Below are 18,544 nucleotides of genomic sequence, written 5' to 3'. Positions count from 1 at the left end.
GTTAAATATTAATTTTTTATAGAAAATTAAAAATGTTTTTCTTTGGCTAGGTGTGTAGTACATGGATTGGAAGTGGAGTTGTCAGTGATCTCAATGACCTCCGTCGAGTGCACAATCTGCTTGTCTCTTCTCTGGACAAAGTGCAGGCTGGAAAAGGATCTTCTAGCCAGCTGTACCGAGAGAGTGCCACAACCATGGAAAAACTGGCTGTTCTCAAAGCGTGGGCAGAGGTAACCACAGCCTATTGTTTTTGAACCATTTCTCCATCCATGAGAAAAGGTTCCCCTTGTCCTGTAGGTAAAAACAATTTTATTTGATTTTTGTTGTTTTTTAAACTGACCTTTGGTATGCAGTGCTTTTTGGAAATCTGTTATTTGCTCTTTCTCGCTGAGATATGTATATATTTATGTCTCAAAAGAGCTCTTATCAAACCTTTGAAAGTTATGTTTTTTGTTTTTTTTAAAGATTTTATTTATTATTTGACAGAGAGACAGCAAGAGAGGGAACACAAGCAGTGGGAGTGGGAGAGGGAGAAGCAGGCCTCCCGCGGAGCAGGGAGCCCGATGCAGGGCTTGATCCCAGGACCCGGGGATCATGACCTGAGCCAAAGGCGGACGCTTGATGACTGAACCACCCAGGCGCCCCGAAAGTTATGTTTTTTAATCAGTTTTTTCAAAATTTCTCTATTGAGAAAGGGCTCCCCTAACTAATTATGTGAAAATTAGGCAACACAGAGTCTGATGATCATAACATGCGTTGCCAGTCAGCTAGTTCTTTGCTGACTTGCATTAATATGCTTGATTCACCTACCAGGAAGACTGGCATAGTTTAGTATAAAAAGCATTAAATGTTGAATCAGAGGCCCTAGAACAAGTTCTCTCTGTCTGTAATTTACCATCTTTGTGACTTTGGTCAAGTGATTTGATCTCTCAGAGCCTCAGTTTTTTTGTTTTGTTTTGTTTTGTTTTGTTTTTGCCATTACAATGTGGAAAAATATCTTCTTGTAAGGCAATGTATATCAAAGGACAATTGTGATTGGCACTGAATGGAAGATAGATTATTACTTTTAAAAAATTAGATCAGAACCTCACATAACTAAATTAATAATGCACATTTTTATTGACACCTTTTTCTAATTTAAAGTTTTGTAGCTCAGGCCTCAGCCTTGAATGCTGTCTAGTAATTCTTTTCCCTGCTTATCTTCTTTACCTTTGTCATGCTCTTCAAATGCCCAGCATATTCTAGATTTCTTTCCTGAAGACCTATCTTTGCTTATACTTTTTCACTCAGAAAGCTGAAGATATCCATTTTCCATATCCTCAGATTGTTACCTTGAAATCTTTAGATTTTCATGAGTTGGGAACTGTCCTTTCACCTGTTAGTTAATGTTAGTTAAGCATGAGTATGAAGGGGAGACTTTCCAGCTCAGTGCTGTCAGTCGTGCCCACTTCTGTATCTTCAGCCTCTCCCTCTATGTGCTCCCTCTTCTTGCCTGCCTTCCTTCCCACCTAAGTGTATCCTTCTCCTCACTGCTTTCGCTCTCTCCTCTTCAGTCTCAGTTCACTGAAGGAGTTTCAGTATATTCACTTCCTCAACTCTTGGTCGCCTGCTTCTCAGTCCCCCACAATCTGGGGTCATTCTCACCGATGCAGCCTGGCTGGGTCTGAGGACCCAGAGGGGCTTCTGCAGGACCAGTCAGCAGGATCCTTGGCTTCGAGCAGGATCAAAATCAAATGCACGCCAAGAGGAAATGAGAGCAGAGTTTTATTGAAGATATAGAGACAGCAGATACAGACAGCATCTGGGAAACTTGGAAAGGAAAGGAGAGTGAGTCTCGTCTTTGCTTGGGGCGTGGAATTTTTATTGAGGATGGTGGTCTGGTGTACATGTCCCCTCACACATCTGGGAACTGGTCAAAACAAGGAGTGCTCAGGTGTCCTGCCTAAGTCCCTTATGCCCTGGAGCTAGGTGTCTTGGTGTCAAGGTGTCTGGAGTCAGCGGTCATGAAAACGTACATGACAACCTCACCTGGTCATTCCTTAGATGTTGTCTGTTGTCCTGAAAGACTCCAAAGAAATCATTAAGTCCTTGACTTTACAAGGAGGACATACAGCATATGTAAGGTGGGGGTGCAGATCCCAGCAAGAAGAGAAGCAGGAAAAGGAGCAAAAAGCAACTTTTCATGAGGTCCCTTCAGTTTCCCCCTGTCCTCACCACTCCCCTGGAATCACTCTCGCTAAAGTTACAAATCAGAGAGTTATCTGTATCACTGTGCACTCGTCAGTTTCTGCGTTACTTGGCCTCTCTGCAGCATTTGATACTGTCTCTAGAAGCCCTTTGTTTTCCTTGACTTTCGTGACACTCCTCTCTTGCTTCTCCTCTTTCCTTTTCATTGTTCATTCTCAACATCACTTGCTGGCCTCTCTTTGCCTGCCCGCTCTTTAAATGTGTTTTTCTTGTCCTTTTCCTCCTTCTTCGTACTTTATGGGCAGCTTCATCCATACCCATGGCCTATAGCTTTAACTTGCATATTAAAGATTGTAATTCTGGGGCACCTGGGTGGCTCACTTGGTTAAGCGACTGCCGTCGGCTTGGGTCCCGCATCGGGCTCCCTGCTCAGCAGGGAGTCTGCTTCTCCCTCTGACCCTCCCCCCTCTCATGTGCTTTCTCTCTCTCTCATTCTCTCTCTCTCAAATAAATAAATAGAATCTTTTTTTTTTTTAAGATTTTATTTATTTATTTGACAGAGAGAGACACAGCGAGAGAGGGAACACGAGCAGGGGGAGTGGGAGAGGGAGAAGGCGGCTTCCCGCGGAGCAGGGAGCCCAATGTGGGGCTCGAACCCAGGACCCTGGGATCATGACCTGAGCTGAAGGCAGACGCTTAATGACTGAACCACCCAGGCGCCCCAATAAAATCTTTAAAAAAAAAAAAAGATCGTAATTCTGCTTTTCCACCCAGACCTCCTAAATTCCAATCCCATATTTTTAGCTGTTTATTAGACATCTCCCCTTGGATGACCCATAAGTACCATACACCCAACATGTCTAAAAAAAAAATACTGTGTTTTCTCTTTCTTCTTTTTTCCTATTTATGTCAACTACTGGTCCTACCTCCTATCTTCAGGCCAGAACCTAGGGATCAGTATTAACTGCTTCTTCTTCAATCCCCTTCATCTTATATCTAGTAGGTAACTAATTCCTGTGTCTTTGACTTTGTTAATGCTATCTTTGAAAATAATGTAATTTTGTTCTGATAATAAAAATACCTATATTCACTACACATATTCAGAATATAGAGAAAAGGTATTATTGGAAAAAATCTGTAATCTTATCCTCTCTGTAATCTTATTATCTTATCATCCAGAGATAACTATTGTTAATATTTTGGTATGTATCACTATGCATATATGCACATACAAATCTATTTATATGCCTTAAAATGTGCATATCTATCTATATCTTTTTTAAAATAAAAATGGAATTTTATTCAACATAGCAACTATTTTTTTAAATTTAGCAATAGATTATATATACCTTTTCCATATTTATAAATAAATACTTCCTCTCTTCTACCCCTGCCTTTAGTTTGAGTCCTCATCATCTGATACCTGGTCTATGCAGTTGCATCCTAGTTTTTTTCTACTGTTAGTCTCCCCCACCTCCACCTCCAGCTGTTACTGTTCAGATTCTCAGAATAATCATTCTAAAATGCAAATTTTGGGCAAAGAATATGAATTGACAATTCACAGAGTGGAAACAAAACTACACATAAATATATGGGGGGGGAAGAAATATAGAAACATTTCCCAGCTAAATTAACATCATATTTAGAATAATAGTATTAGTAAAATTTTTCTAAAGGGTGATATGTATCAAAACACTTACTAAAACCACACATTAGCTGACCAGTTTATCGTAAGGAATATTAAGGATATACACAAAGACTCTGCTGATGATGTTTATTGTGATGTTTATCTTTCTCAGAAAAACGGAAATAACTTAAAAGTATGTCTTGATCCTAAGAATGATGGAATTAAGTGAATCGAAAATTGGGTTAAAAGTTATTCACAGGGATGCCTCTGGGGTGCAGTTGGTTGGGCGTCTGACTCTTGGTTTCGGCTCAGGTCGTGATCTCAGGGTCCTGAGATCGAGCCCTGTGTTGGGCTCCACACTCAGTGCGGAGTGTGCTTGGGACTCTCTCTCCTTCTCCCTCTACCCCTTACCACTGCGTCCTCTCTTTCTCTCTCTCTTTCAAATAAATAAATCTTTAAAAAACTATTTTTAATTAAAAAAAGTTATTCACAAACAGTGTTATTTAAGAGACTATATATATACAACATGTCTAGAATACTAATGATATTTTCTCATTTTCTTCATTTTACTTATACTTCTGATTTTTCTATTTTTCTTGTGTAATATCTAATAAGAAAGATAAACTAAAACATTGCTTAAAAAGAAGTCTAAAAAATATATCCTCCTGTATTGCAAGTAGCAGTGTAAATTATAGAACCCTTTTAGAAAGGTTTTGGCAGTGTCTATTCAGACATAAAAATATTTGTAATCACTAATGCAGTAATTCTGTTTCTGGGACTTTATCTTAGGGAAAAATATCCAAAATACAGGAAGGAAATGTTTACAAAAAGCTTTACTTGGAACATTATTTATAATGTGAAGAACTCTACACCTTTTGCCTTTGAAAATTGTATCTTGTCTTGTTAAGATTCCCAAGGCTGAGTAAAGAATCAGAAGTAAATATAAAATTTCAATGTAGGGAACTTGTTAGATGTATTATGGCTCATCCCCTACAGCCATTAAGAGTAATGGTTATGAAGACTAGCATTTCATGGGAAAACCTTATGATATGTTAATAAATAAATACAAAATTCTTTGTACAACAAAATTACAAGTTATAAAGCTAGAATATGGTAACCTGGAAATTGGGATTATGAGTAATTTAAACTCATTTGTAAAACTTTTTGTGGTATAATTTTAAAATAAAATTAAAAGTTCAGGAAAAATACATGATATCTGATCTATAAATCCTGCAGTGACCTCTTCCCTTCCCCATTGCCTATGGAGTAAAACCTTCACCTACTTCTGCCTTATATTCTGTGCTCAGTCTATAACCAGTTGCCAAAGCCTAAATGTATGTACAAAAACAAAAACAAAAATAACTGCAACAAAGAAAAATCTTTAAAATTATGTTTTAGGAAGTTGCTATTATACATCTTTTTGGTTTACTAAGTGGAGAGAAAGGATACAGATAATATATATGTGACTAGTAAATTATATGCTTGGCTCAATCTCTATTATAAAGGCCAGATTGCTAAATATCACTTAAGGGGTTAGAAGGATATTTAGGGAAATCCTTTCTCTGGCCCTTCTCCCATCCTCCTCCAGCCTTTTTCTTTGAATGCTGTCTGATTGTATCTAATAAGTCTGTGAAAGTGGAGGCAGTAAACAGGAAGTTATACCCTATGACCAAAAAGAAAAAAAAAAGGCACACATAAAAGGGGGCTTTGTAAAGTATAACAAGAGAAGCCAGAAAAATTTCAGAGAACGCTGCTGAAGGAATATTTTTTGAGAGGAATAGTCAGAAGTCAGATTGATAAAAAAAAGATTGTCTCCAAAGCAGGTAGAATTATTCTTTGGAGGTTGTCAGGAAATCATGAAGTTATAGACTTTTCAGTGTCTATACTCAATTACTTTCAATAATTCAATTGTATAATCATAGCAACTTAGATTATATCATCTCTTAATATTATGCCTTGTTATTTCCTCCTCCTAAATATCTTACTAGGTATATGTGGTTGCTATGAATATTAAGAAGGAAGCAGAGTCAAAGCCAAAAAGAGCAATGAAAAGTACCGATGATGATGATGATGATTATGGTACCATAGATGAACTACCACCAGATAGTTTAATAACACTCGTGCAACCCGAACTGCCAACACTCAGCCGCCTATGGTTGGCGGCATTAAAAGACTATGCGCTTTTGACTTTACCGGCTGAATTTGCTAGTCAGCTCCCCCCAGATGGTAAGTACTGCATTCAGAGTTTTGCCTTTATGGAGTTCAGAGTAGTAATTAAACAAAATGTAATTGCTGGAAGCTAGCAACAATAATAATTAATAATATTATAGTGTAACTAATCCACCTTAAATTTATAAAGTGAGTATAACCCCTTAAATTTAATTATTTAATTATTAATAATTTAATAATTTAAGATGTAATGACATTTTAAATTTCTGTGGACTTAAACTTGGCACTCTCTCACTTAGAGCCTGTTCTCTGTATTGAATTTATAAATTCAGATACAGCATTAAGCTCGTTTGTTAACCCAAGCAAAAAGTTCTCACTGTTACAACTGTATCAGCTAGAGTACTCTAAATAACCATGCATAACAAGTCATTATGCATAACTATGATGAAGTTTATTGCTGTGCTCGTCAATGTATGCAAGGACAGATGGGGAAGTCCTCAGTTTGGTAGTGAAAACAGGAGTTAAGGAAGAATGGCAGAGGAAGGGCGAAAGAGAGAGAAGAGACTGAGTTCCCTGGCTGTGGTGGAAAGAGGAGGTCACCAGGGTTTTAGGGAGTCTCTGGCAACAGTGAAGAGGAGGCCTGTGACCACAGGGTAGAGGAAGGCAGAGGATCCCCAGCAGCATGTGCAGCTGGAGAGGAAAGGCTAGAAACCCTAGCACTGGTGAGGAAGGCACAGGCCCTCCAGTTCTGCGGCTGCAGGAAAGACATTACTTTTGGTGGTTTTGTAATAAAGAGAATCTCTTTGGCCAGATTGTTCTTTTGTCCATGCTATGGTCTGAATTTTGTGGCCCCTCCAAATTCATGTGTTGAAACCTAATCCCCATTGTGATGGTATCGGGAAGTGCGGGCCCTTTGGGAAGTGCTTCGGTCAGGAGGTAAAGCCCTCTGGAATGGGATTCGTACCCTTAGAGAAAAGACCCCACATTGCTCTCTAGGCCCTTCCACCATGTAAGAATACAGCTGTGAGTCGGAGAGATGGCCCTTACCTGAGCGTGTGCGCAGCCTGATCTCAGACTTCCCCCTCCAGAATTGTGAGAAATAAATTTCTGCTGTTTAATAAGCCACCCAGTCTGTGGTATTTTGTTATAGCGGTCCAAATGAACTAAGACAGTAAGTAATGAGTATTTTTAAGTTAGTTGTTGATAAATGGTTGACCACTTACAAAAAAAGTAATGGCTTTGATTGGCTTGATTATTTTACAGGTGGAGCATTTTATACTCCCGAGACTATTGATACAGCTAGACTTCACTACCGGAATTCGTGGGCCCCGATTCTCCATGCAGTGGCACTTTGGTTAAATAGCACAGGATTTACATGTCCAGAGTCTGCAGAAGCAGCAACCGTACCTGGCTTACAGAAACGTGCTGCACCCATCAGTTTAAATCAGGCATCAGGAGCAACACCTAGTGCTAAATCTTTGCCGGAAATTAACAAAGACAGAATGCATCTGATTTTAGGTAGGTGTGTCATATTGATCAATTTCAAGGTGTGTCACTTCTGAAATTCATATCTGTAGGGAAGAAAAAGTTTCCTTTTATCCCTTTAGGTTCTGTGGCTGGCCTAAGAATTAAATGGATATAAGACAGATTAACAGGAGAAAAGCATACAGATTTAATATTTTCAACCTAAAGTAGCCATTAGGCCCAAAAACTTATATGCCATTTTACACAAAGAACAATAAATTGTGAAGATGTGACCAGACAAAGGGGTTTGGGCTGGGGGCAGTAAATTGTGGGACAGGGATTAGGAAATATATGGGGGAAACTAATTTTAGTAGGTTTGTACAAGTCTGTTTCAACACTGACTCCCAGTCTTCTCTTCCTGATACAGAGAGGGCACCTTTCTCATGAGAAATTTTATGACCTGCTTTTAGGTGGAAAGTAGTCAGAGAGCCCTTACTGCATCTGCTTGCTGTTCATCAAGTACCTTCAGCTCAAAATAAGCAATATGCCAAAGAGGCATATTTTGGTGTGGCATGTTCCGAACTCCTTCATATCTTTCATTTTAATGCTACAGAAAAGTTTTATATACCACAGTCCAGAGAAGGAATAATAAGAGGAGGATTTTTAAACACATTTTCTAAATTGTTAACTGAATTTTTAATAGAAAAATTTAATTATTAAAAACTACTCAGAATTTTAGCTGTCAGGGCGTCTGCGTGGCTCTGTCATTAAGCCTCTGCCTTCAGCTCAGGTCATGGTCCCAGGGCCCTGGGTTGGAGCCCCGCATCCGGCTCCCTGCTCATGCAGGAAGCCTGCTTCTCCCTCTCCCATTCCCCCTGCTTGTGTTCTCTCTCTCTGTGTCAAATAAATAAATAAATAAAATCTTAAAAAAATTTTAGCCGTCATGTTCACTCACAGAGCAATAGTGAATAATTTTCAAGAAAAAAACTACATTTTTCTTTTTCAATGGCAGATTTTCTTTTTACTTGACACTTAACAGATTGTCCTATGAGGAAATAATAAAATGCAAAGTTAAAGCAAATTTGAATAAATCTCAATTTATAATTGCTTTATAGATGCTCTTTAAACATTAAGATATTAAAGAATCTAATGAGGCTGTTAAACAGTTTTATATTTTCTGGGAGGGAAGAGGAACACGGTTGGTAAGGTGAAATTACAGAACTCATTAGTAAATCTCATACATGAAAATAAGAGAGACTTCTAAAACAATGACCTTACCCTTATGCAAATTAAGAACAATTGTTATCCATGATATCCATTATGCCTGTGTAGCTTGCCACTAAAAAATCTTTGTAGACATGAAAATTGTTTGGTAACCATTTAATGAGAAGTAATTTTATAATTTTCATAAGTTTATTTTTAATGTATTATTTTTTAAAGTCCTAGAAATAAAAAATTGACGATCTTCCTAATCAACTCCACAACCTTGGAGCCGCCTCCCTCCCCTGACCTTCAATTTGATTATTAACCTAACTGCAAAGCCACAATCTGTGTTATAAAGTTTGGCTGCTGCTTTTGGTAACCATTTTGAACTCTGCTTTAAGGTGGCATTAAGTATGTGTTAAAGTAATCTGTGAAAGAATAGAGGAAAAATAGAGAAGAAATCTGACCTCAGAGCAACAAAGTATTTTATAGTGACAAACGTGTGTTTTTATTATGTACATCGCAGGTGTGAGTATACAGTTCCTTTGCTCCCCCAGACCTGAGGAGCCTATTGAACATGTTACAGCATGTCTGCAGGCCTTACACACCTTGCTAGATTCTCCTTATGCCCGAATCCATATTGCAGAAGATCAGGTACAGTCTATTTCTATAACAGATAATAAATTGTACACTTTGTTTTCATCATATTTATCTTAAGATAATTTTCTCCCATATGAAATAAATATTATATAATAAGTACTCAGGATTTTTTACTTTATCTAAGACATTATAGTGAATGTTGGATGACTAGGCACAGCCAGCATAGAAATAGTCAGTGTATCTTCTTAGATGTGTTCACTGGTAGTCAAGTAAAACTAAAAATTAAGGGATGCCTTCCATCCCAGTTAATGATTCTACTAATAAAGGGCCGAAGTAATTTATAAGGCTATTAAATAGATTATACCACTTTTAAATGATAAAGTTTTATCTCTCATTTAATGAAAAATTTTTTGCACTGGCTCAACTACTCATCTTAGCAGTTTAATGAATTGCTATTTCTAATTTCTGTATGTAATATTTAGAGGACTTTATTCATGTTACAGAATGAAGCTACTGGTGGATTTGTTATTCTTTTTAATTAGAAATTCTTTTCTTTTCATACTAAGAGCCATCTTTTTGGTCACCAGCACTACCATGAGGGGTAATTTTCCATAAAACACAAACGAACAGAGTTGCTATCATTCATTATGTCAAAATTAGGTTTGCACATGATGCTGACCAAAACCAAAATAAAACAAAGCATATGCTTTGTGATTACAAGATTCACTCACTGATGAACTCTTCTTGTACCCCAGCCTTGCAGCCTGAAGCTGTTCCTCAGCTAAACTACAGATTACTGCAAGAAACTTCTGGTTTTTATAAAACTTAAAATTTAATCTGTGAATGAAGAGAGAATATTATGTTTACACTTGCTCATTTTGGTTTTAACATAATACATCCCACACCCATCTACCTAGCTTTTTTTTGAACCCAATATTGTTTTGTTTATCCAAGCACTGCTTTACACTTGGATGGATTATATTTTTTTCCTGAGTTGGATTCTATAATTTCTATAATTCTATAATTTTCTATAATTTCTGGAATTTTTATAATTTCAAAATCAGCAGAGTATACTGACTCAAAAATTGTATTCATTCATCCAACAACTTTACTCTGTGCCTCAGACACAGTTGGAGGCTATAGATAGCAAAAGCTGTCTCCCTGCACCTGGATCAGGAGATCAGGATGCTATGACAAGTGCTGAGCTAGTGTATGTAAAGATATGAGGAGAATAGAGGGGAGGAGCCCTGACATTATCAAGGAAGGTAAGGAATGGCTTCTCAGAGGAGATGATGGTTGGATTAAATCTTGAAAGAGGAATTAGTGAGGCAGCACAAGAGGGATGGGTTTTCCTCTCTGGGAGAAAAGCAAATCCCAAGACAAGGAGGCATGAGAGAACATGACAAGTTCAAGGACACTACTCTCACTTACTATGGCTGAGACAAATGGAGCACGTGGGGGTTGTTAGGAGATGAGGCTGCACAACAGGGAAAAAGCCAAATAACAAAGATTCCTGTATGGCATGTTAAAGGGTTTAAAATGTCTTAAAAGTCATAGGGAATCATTAAAATTGTTAAAATAGAGGAATAACCTTGTTCAACTTGTATTTCAGAACATGGTATATGTAGATTTGATCACTTTTATCGACCTTGTGGGATTGGTCGATAAGAGATGACAAGGGAGGCAGGGAGGCCAGTTAAGAGGCTCTTTTCATTTTCTTTCCAGAGAAATAGTGAGTTACACTGGCCTAGGGAAACTGAATAAAGGAAGAAAAAAAGAGGGCCGGGACTGGAACATGAGAGTATATTACAAAAAGTAAAAAAAGAAGGAGATGAGGGAAATAAGTAGCACCGGAGACTACTAGAGAGGTAGGAGGAGGACTGAGAGAACAGAGTTACAAGGGTGAGGGGGAGTTTCAACGATAGACAACAGTCTCAAAAGAACCAGAATCCAGTATATGAGGGCAAAAGAGAGTCCAGGGAAGGTTACTAGTGACCTCACACAGAGCATTTTCTTAGGTGGGCAGAAGCCAGATTGTGGAAGAGTGAGGAGTGAATGAGGGGTGAAGGAACTGGAAGCATCTGGGCTGGGACCAGAGAAAGCCCGAGAGAGAGAGAGGACATGGGGGCAGAGAGAAGGGTCTGAGAGGATTTGGGAGAGGGGTGGGAATTAGACAGGAAAGACCTGAGTGTTTTCCTTATACTGGGAGAGGAACCTACCTAGAGAGAGAAGCTGAAGACATATGGAATACAATTGAGGTCCTTGAAGAATCCTGCAAATAAGGAAAGATCAATCAGCCTTGGGTAGAGTCTGGACACTTGATCTTAAGGAGAAAGGTAAAGGTGGCTTTGGTTATAGTTAAGTTTTTTTCTTCCTCTTTGAAATTTGAGGCAGGTTCATTGGATGGGTTTGATGTGGAAGACTGAAAGACGCTTAAAGTGAGTGGTGAAAGTTTGTAATACTTGCTGAGATGAATGAGAGAGGGACTTATTGGAAGTGCCTAGTATCCACAGTAATTTGTTGACTGAAAATGTGTTGGAATACAATATGACCATTTCTCAAGATTGTTCTAATGTTCTTATTTGTTACACAATCATATATATTAATTGTAGCTACCAAATAGATTTATTTTACATGCATATTTTCTTAGATTATAATAACATAAATGTATCCTTTGAAATTAAGATTAATTAAATTTACTTGTATTAATTTATAATAGCTGATCGGTGTTGAGTTGCTAAGTGTTTTGCACCGCCTCCTGTTGACCTGGAACCCACCATCTGTTCAGCTGCTGGTTACTGGAGTTGTACAGCAGATAGTAAGAGCTGCTCAGGATTATTTGCAAGAAAAAAGAAACACTCTAAGTAAGTACTAGAAATTATGCTAACTTGGAAGTAGATCTTATCTGTACTCTAACTTTTTAAGTGTCAATGCCAGGAAGTTTTTAAGAAAAAATGTAGTCATAGATGTAGAAGATTTTCAGTTGATTCTGCTTTCATTAGAAAGAACCAAATGAGAGGTGCCTGAGTGGTGCAGTCGGTTAAGCATCTGACTCTTGGTTTCAGCTCAGGTCATGATCTCAGGGTCATGGGATCGAGCCCTGTGTCAGGCTCCACGCTCATTGTGGAGTCTGCTTGAGAGTCTCTCTCTCTCTCCCTCTGCCCTTCCCGCTTGTGCTCTCTCTATCTCAAATAAATAAATAAATCTTTAAAAAAAAGAAAGAACCAAATGAAATTGCTGGTAGTCAACTATTTTTCACCTTCAAAAGTGTCATCTTCTAACATATATGTTCCTTGTAATATGAAATATGTTCCTAATAAAAATACCTAATAAAAATTTTTGAAGTAAAAAATGAGTTAGCCTTTACTTTTAAGGAGAGGTCAATAAACAGAATTCTAGCAAGGCAAAGAATTATTCTGAGAAAGACATGTGTTATCAGTTAGACATTCAGTTGTAAATTCTTTTAAAAGAATTTCCCAAATATACTTACTGTGTAGTTTTATCTACTCTGTGCTATTACTTTTTTTTTTCCTGGAAATTTTACCAAATTTTCTTTCCCTCAAGATGAAGATGATATGGAAAAAGAGTCATGTCCTATAGTAGGAGAAGGCGGTGACAGCGGTGGTCTCGTTCCTGGAAAATCTCTTGTGTTTGCAACTATGGAGCTGTTGATGTTCATTTTAGTACGGCACATGCCGCATCTCAGTACCAAGATGTCGGATTCACCCAGTCACATAGCCACCAAAACTCGACTGTCAGAAGAAAGTGCTCGTTTGGTGGCAGCCACAGTTACCATACTCTCTGACTTACCATCCCTTTGTTCGCCTGCTGGTACGGTATTAATCACTATTCGGAAATTCATTCTATTACAATAGAGAAAGATGAGCTTGCCTTTGATTTTAACTGCTATTATGAACTTATTTTCCCTTAAATAAGTATGGAAGGAGAAGTTAGTCTTTTATGGTGTGTTGACCTTTAGGAGCCTATAAAGATTAAGGATTTAAAAAACCCAAAACTTAAGATGTTCTTCAGATACATTTCAGACAAACTTCAGCTTGGAGATAGAACCACAGCTTGAGGCAAGGCACTGAACATTAGCAGACAGGCGTATGGTGGGATAACAAAACCTGTTAGTTTCTGATCTGGTTGCCATTCTTGAGTAACTGACAAACTGAAAAACGTCAGATGAGTGTGACCACCAACTCTTAGGAGGAGCTAAAGAAATTATAGCTGCAAAGATGATAGTTGTCTGAAGATACCTGAAAAGTACTGGATGGAAACATAGACTTTCCCTCTATTTATCTGGAAGGGAGAAATAGTATCAGGAGTATAAAGGTAAATTTCAGCCCAACACAAGCCTATAGATGTGAAAATAATGAGTTCTCCGTTGCTGGAGCTTTGCAGGCCAAGCACAATGGCGAGAAAGTTTTGAGCATTTTCCATGAAGTGGGAGGTTGGATTCAATGACCTTAAAGTTCTTTCGGCTACAAATTCCAGGGTTTTTTCATTTCTTCTTTGCTTACCCATATATATAGTCTTTTCATCGTTTTTCCCGGCTTAGTTAAAGATGACTTGAGTACTCTGAAGATTGATTACATGTCTTAGAATTGCTACCAGATTCATCAAGTTGCTCAGATAGTTATCAAAGTATATGGTAGTACTTCCCTTCCATTTTTCTATCTTCTTTTCTCATTTTTGTTTTGAAAGGCACAACGTATTAAGTAGGTGAAATATTGGAAATAATAAAACAAGGCTAGTTGGAAAATATTCTGTCTTCTTTAATATACCTTGCCACTTTCTCACTTTCTTTTCCAAACATTGAATTATAGTAGTAGTAATGCAGTAAATTTTGCATAACAACAAGGGAAAAAATAATATTAAACCACAATCAATTGTAAAAACAATTGAAAGAACTGTAATATGAGAACTGAATAATTATGAGGTAATCTGATTTGTTTTCAATTCAGGGTGTATGACAATCCTGCCCACGATTCTGTTTTTAATTGCAAGAATATTGAAAGACACAGCGATAAAGTCTGCAGATAATCAGGTTCCTCCACCAGTCAGCGCAGCGCTTCAGGGGATCAAAAGCATCGTGACACTCTCAATGGCCAAGACTGAAGACACTCAGAAACAGTGGACAGCTCTAATTCGTAGCACTCTCGCGTGCATCCTGGAATATTCTCAACCAGGTAACCTAATCAGGGCTTCAAATCCATAATCTATCTGTTTGTCAATAACCAATTGAATGAGCTTGTCAGAAAAGTGCTTTATAACACCATATCAACTCAGAAAGGTGTTTTAGTCACACCTTGCAGATAGGACCTTTAGTACCCCTTTCTGGATATTGACTGTAAATGCCCTTGTCTTAGCACTTAAATACATGTTGGAGGCTCTCCCCCCAAAAAAGGACAGAAAATTTCAGAAAATATACTCAGAATCAAATTGGTATGTGTTAATATATTTGTTTGCTTCATATGTTTTCTTTTTAATAAAGATAATAGGAAAGTTGAAGTATCTGTCATCACCCCAGCTTATTCTCAAATGAAACCGCAGTCTTGATTTTGATGTTTCATTATATATGTAAATAAATATACTTTCTGTATTAGTAAATACAGGTCTATATTAATAAATAATAAAATATATGTATATATTAACAAATTTATATATGAATTCTATATAGACTGAGATAAATAACCATGAGCAATATATAGTATTTCTTTTGTGTTTTTAAATTTACGTAATGTCATAGTATATCATTCTACCTTTACACTCTCAAGAATAAGGTTTTTTTGAGCTCTTAATGTGTACATATAAAACTCTCATTTATTCCTTTTAACTTCTATGTCATTTCCATCACATGAATTTTTCAGTTATTATTCATTCTCTTGTCATTTGATATTTCCACTTTTTCTGATTTTTTTCCCCATTATAAAAATTGCTGCTGTGAAAATCCTTACTATTCTTTATGCGTTTGTACTATGAGATTTTCTAGGGTACACCCCTAGAAGCAGAATTGATGGCACATTTTAATTTTATCAGACATGGCCAAATTGCTCTCCAAAGTAGCCATATGAATTTACACACCCACCAGCAGTGTATGATAATCTCTGTTTCTCCATGTCCTCACCAATAGTTCGTATTTCAGATTTTTAAATTTTGCCATCTGATGGGAAAAATGTACTATCTTATTGTTTTCATTTGCATTTCTAATTTTCCTAGTGAATATAAGCATTTTTCATACTTGTGTTTAATTTGGGGGGAAGTGCTTATTCACATTTTTGTCCATTTTTCTTCTGTGTTTGACTTTTTCTTTCATTGTATTTCCATTGTAAAGAAAATGTCAGAGGACTGAAAAAGAATAATAATTAAAGATTTGCCATGTCACCTATCACCAATTAAAACATGTCCACTCTAAGACTATGGAGCAGGTCCATGAATCAGGAGATAGGGCAATGAAACACACAAGTTACTTAAAACAGACATTCATCCACATGAGAATATAATACATGATAAAAGCACATTCATTATTCCTCAGATGATTTGTGTCAGCTGTTTGAGAACCAGTTCCAGTTAGGCCCTCACCTCATATCATAACTCAAAAAAAAAAAAAAAAAAAAAAAAAACAGAGAAATTAAAATGGTAATGTATAATTTTAAAAATAGTTAAAGAAAATACATGGAAAATTTTAATGTAAGACTGGCAAAGGAGTATGTAAGTGTAAGAATGGAAAATATCAATGTCTTAGGCTATGTAGAAATAAACTTCTACCTGTCAAAACATCTTACATTAAAAGGTAGCTGAAAAAAAAGACAGCTGAAAAATTGACAACAGTATTTATGCCAGTGTTAATAGCATTCATACACAAAGAAGTCTTAAAGATAAACATTTAACATCCAATCGAAGAAAGAGGAAAGGACACACATTGGTAAAAAGGAGATAGAGATGACGTCCGTACATATAAAAAAGTCAGCCACATTATTATTTCAGCAAAGAAATACGAACAAAAACAAAGTAATATAAATCTTTTTCTTGTAAAATTGATTTTTTTTTTAAATGTGACTGTAGAGTTGGAATTGTTACTGAGAGAACATTTTCATCCTTCACTGAAGGGCATTTAAAAATGGTTTAAACTTTCAGGGAATCAATTCTACGGAATGTACAAAGAGTCTTGAAGGATTCATTATATTCAAGGTTATTTATCACAGTCTGTTTTACAATAATGAAAATATGTGATAAATAAAACTACCTGGCAGTGGGGAAAAATTATAAAATATAAGACTATAAATTAATTTGGGTTATATATCCATTATACTGATTAAAAATCATATTTGTAACTACATATAAAAAAAACTACCCCGGACCAGAAGAAATTCAACCAGAACCTAAAAATTAAAGTGTCACAAGACGCCTGGGTGGCTCAGTCAGTTGAGCATCCACCTCTTGGTTTGGCTCAGGTCATGATCTCAGGATCTTGAAATGGAGACCTGGATCAGGCTCCACCCTCAGTGTGGAGGCTGCTTGAGATTCTCTCCCTTCCTCTCCCTTCACCTCTGCTTCTCCCCCTGTCCTCATGTGCAAGCACACACTCTCTCTCAAATAAATAAATAAAATCTTTAGAAATTAAACTGTCACTGGATGGTAGAATTACAAATTTTATTTTCTTCCCTTGACCATTTTTATATTGTTAAACAATGACCATGTGTTATTTTTATTATCTGAATTTTTAAATAATTATTTGGAAGAGAAAACCTTAGTTTTATTAATGCTACTGAAACTATTTTAGCTTTATCATGAGTTAATGTTTTGGTTCTTAAAGTAGGTTTTTAACAAACAAAAGAAATGTTAAATGCCATATTTATATATGTATGTATATGTATATATGTGTAAATAGGTAAGTAGATATGAATAACAAGATAAAGAAATAGTTAGGAATTTGTTTAAGAATATAAATATTGTTTTAATTCTCATGGCGCAGTTCCATAGTCAATAATCATACATTTTTCCAATTGTCAATTATAGAGGAAGGTTTTGATATTTTATCAGTCTAGTTCATTAAAACTAAGTTAATTTTAAAGGTCTGATAAGAAAATTAACTTGCCTAAGATATTCTGTTCAGAACTGAATTCTCAGGAGACAATATGAAGTGGGGATCAAGGCCACAGGTATTATTTGTAAGCAAGGCAAGCAGAATCCCTTGCTTTACAAGCAAAGTTTTATAATAGGGAATTTTTATTTAGGAAATCATATTTCCTAGTATGAAATCTGAGACTTCCACTTAGAAGAAAATGTGCATGTATGTGTACATGAATACAAACACATGTATATAAATCTCCTTGGAGATAGTGTACCCTCTTAAGATTGGTGCCATTTTTTTTCATTTTTAAACAGTTTTCAATTTTGAAAATTTTCAAATTTGAAATAGATTTCAAACTTTTTAAAAAGTGAACTACAGTATACCCTTCTAGATTCACTAGCTGTTAACATTTTGCCACATGTTTTATTACTCCATAATCCGCATGTTATTGTTAATGTCATTGCTAATTTTGCTGAGCCCTTTGAAAATACACTGAAGTCATCATGACTCTTCACTACAAAATGCTTCATGGATGTCTTGTGAACGAGAACATTCTCTCCATGACCACAGAAGAATTATCAAATATAGGCAATTTAACATCAGTACTACACTATTATTGTTCAGATGCAAATTTTACCAATTGTCCTAATAATGACTTTAATAGAACTTTTATCTTTTTATTCAGGATATAGTCCAGGATCATGCATTGTACTTAGTTGTCTTAATAGTTTAGTCTTCTTTAGTCTGAGGCAGTGTCTCAGCTTTTCTTTTTTAATCTTTCATGATACTAATGTTTTTATAAAAATGCAGACGTCTGTTTTATAGATTGGTTTTCAGTCTGGAATTGTATGTTTTTTTTTCTCTTGGTTAGATTCAGGTTATACTTTTTTGGCAGGAATACTATATGAGTATTGTTATGTCTTTCTGCATACATCATGTAAGGAGGCATATAATGCTGCTTCATCCCATTAATGGGAATGTTAACTTTAATAACTTGATTAAGATGGTGTCTGCCATATTTCTCCACTATAAAATTGATGTTTTCCCCTTTTACAATTAATAAGGAATTTGTGGGGAGATAATTTGAAACTCTGTCAATTATCTGTTTCCCATCAAGCTTTCACCCAATGATTTTTGGGGATTTTTTGTTTGTTTTTTAAGTAAACCCTACTCCCCAGCATGAGGCTTGAACTCATGACCCTGACATTGAGTCGCAT

General features: G+C 36.4%; 1 protein-coding gene across 4 annotated transcripts in view; it reads left to right on the top strand.

The window, feature by feature from the left end:
- Positions 1-18,544, top strand: part of HEATR5B (HEAT repeat containing 5B) — a 112,659-nt gene that overhangs the window by 77,257 nt on the left and 16,858 nt on the right. For all 4 annotated transcript variants that reach the window (XM_025868047.2, XM_025868048.2, XM_025868049.2 and 1 more), the window contains 7 exons: positions 51-230; positions 5,803-6,040; positions 7,247-7,501; positions 9,177-9,304; positions 11,970-12,114; positions 12,815-13,081; positions 14,218-14,442. In XM_025868047.2, coding sequence (XP_025723832.1) covers positions 51-230; positions 5,803-6,040; positions 7,247-7,501; positions 9,177-9,304; positions 11,970-12,114; positions 12,815-13,081; positions 14,218-14,442 — 1,438 coding nt within the window. The remainder of the gene's footprint in view (positions 1-50; positions 231-5,802; positions 6,041-7,246; positions 7,502-9,176; positions 9,305-11,969; positions 12,115-12,814; positions 13,082-14,217; positions 14,443-18,544) is intronic.

Source organism: Callorhinus ursinus, unplaced genomic scaffold (genome assembly GCF_003265705.2).
Source record: "Callorhinus ursinus isolate GAN/ISIS: 27379988/994484 unplaced genomic scaffold, GSC_fseal_2.0 scaffold10, whole genome shotgun sequence".
In the NCBI taxonomy this organism is placed as follows: Eukaryota; Metazoa; Chordata; class Mammalia; order Carnivora; family Otariidae; genus Callorhinus; species Callorhinus ursinus.
Note: the sequence above shows the minus strand (reverse complement) of the source record. Positions and strands in the feature narration are given on the sequence as shown.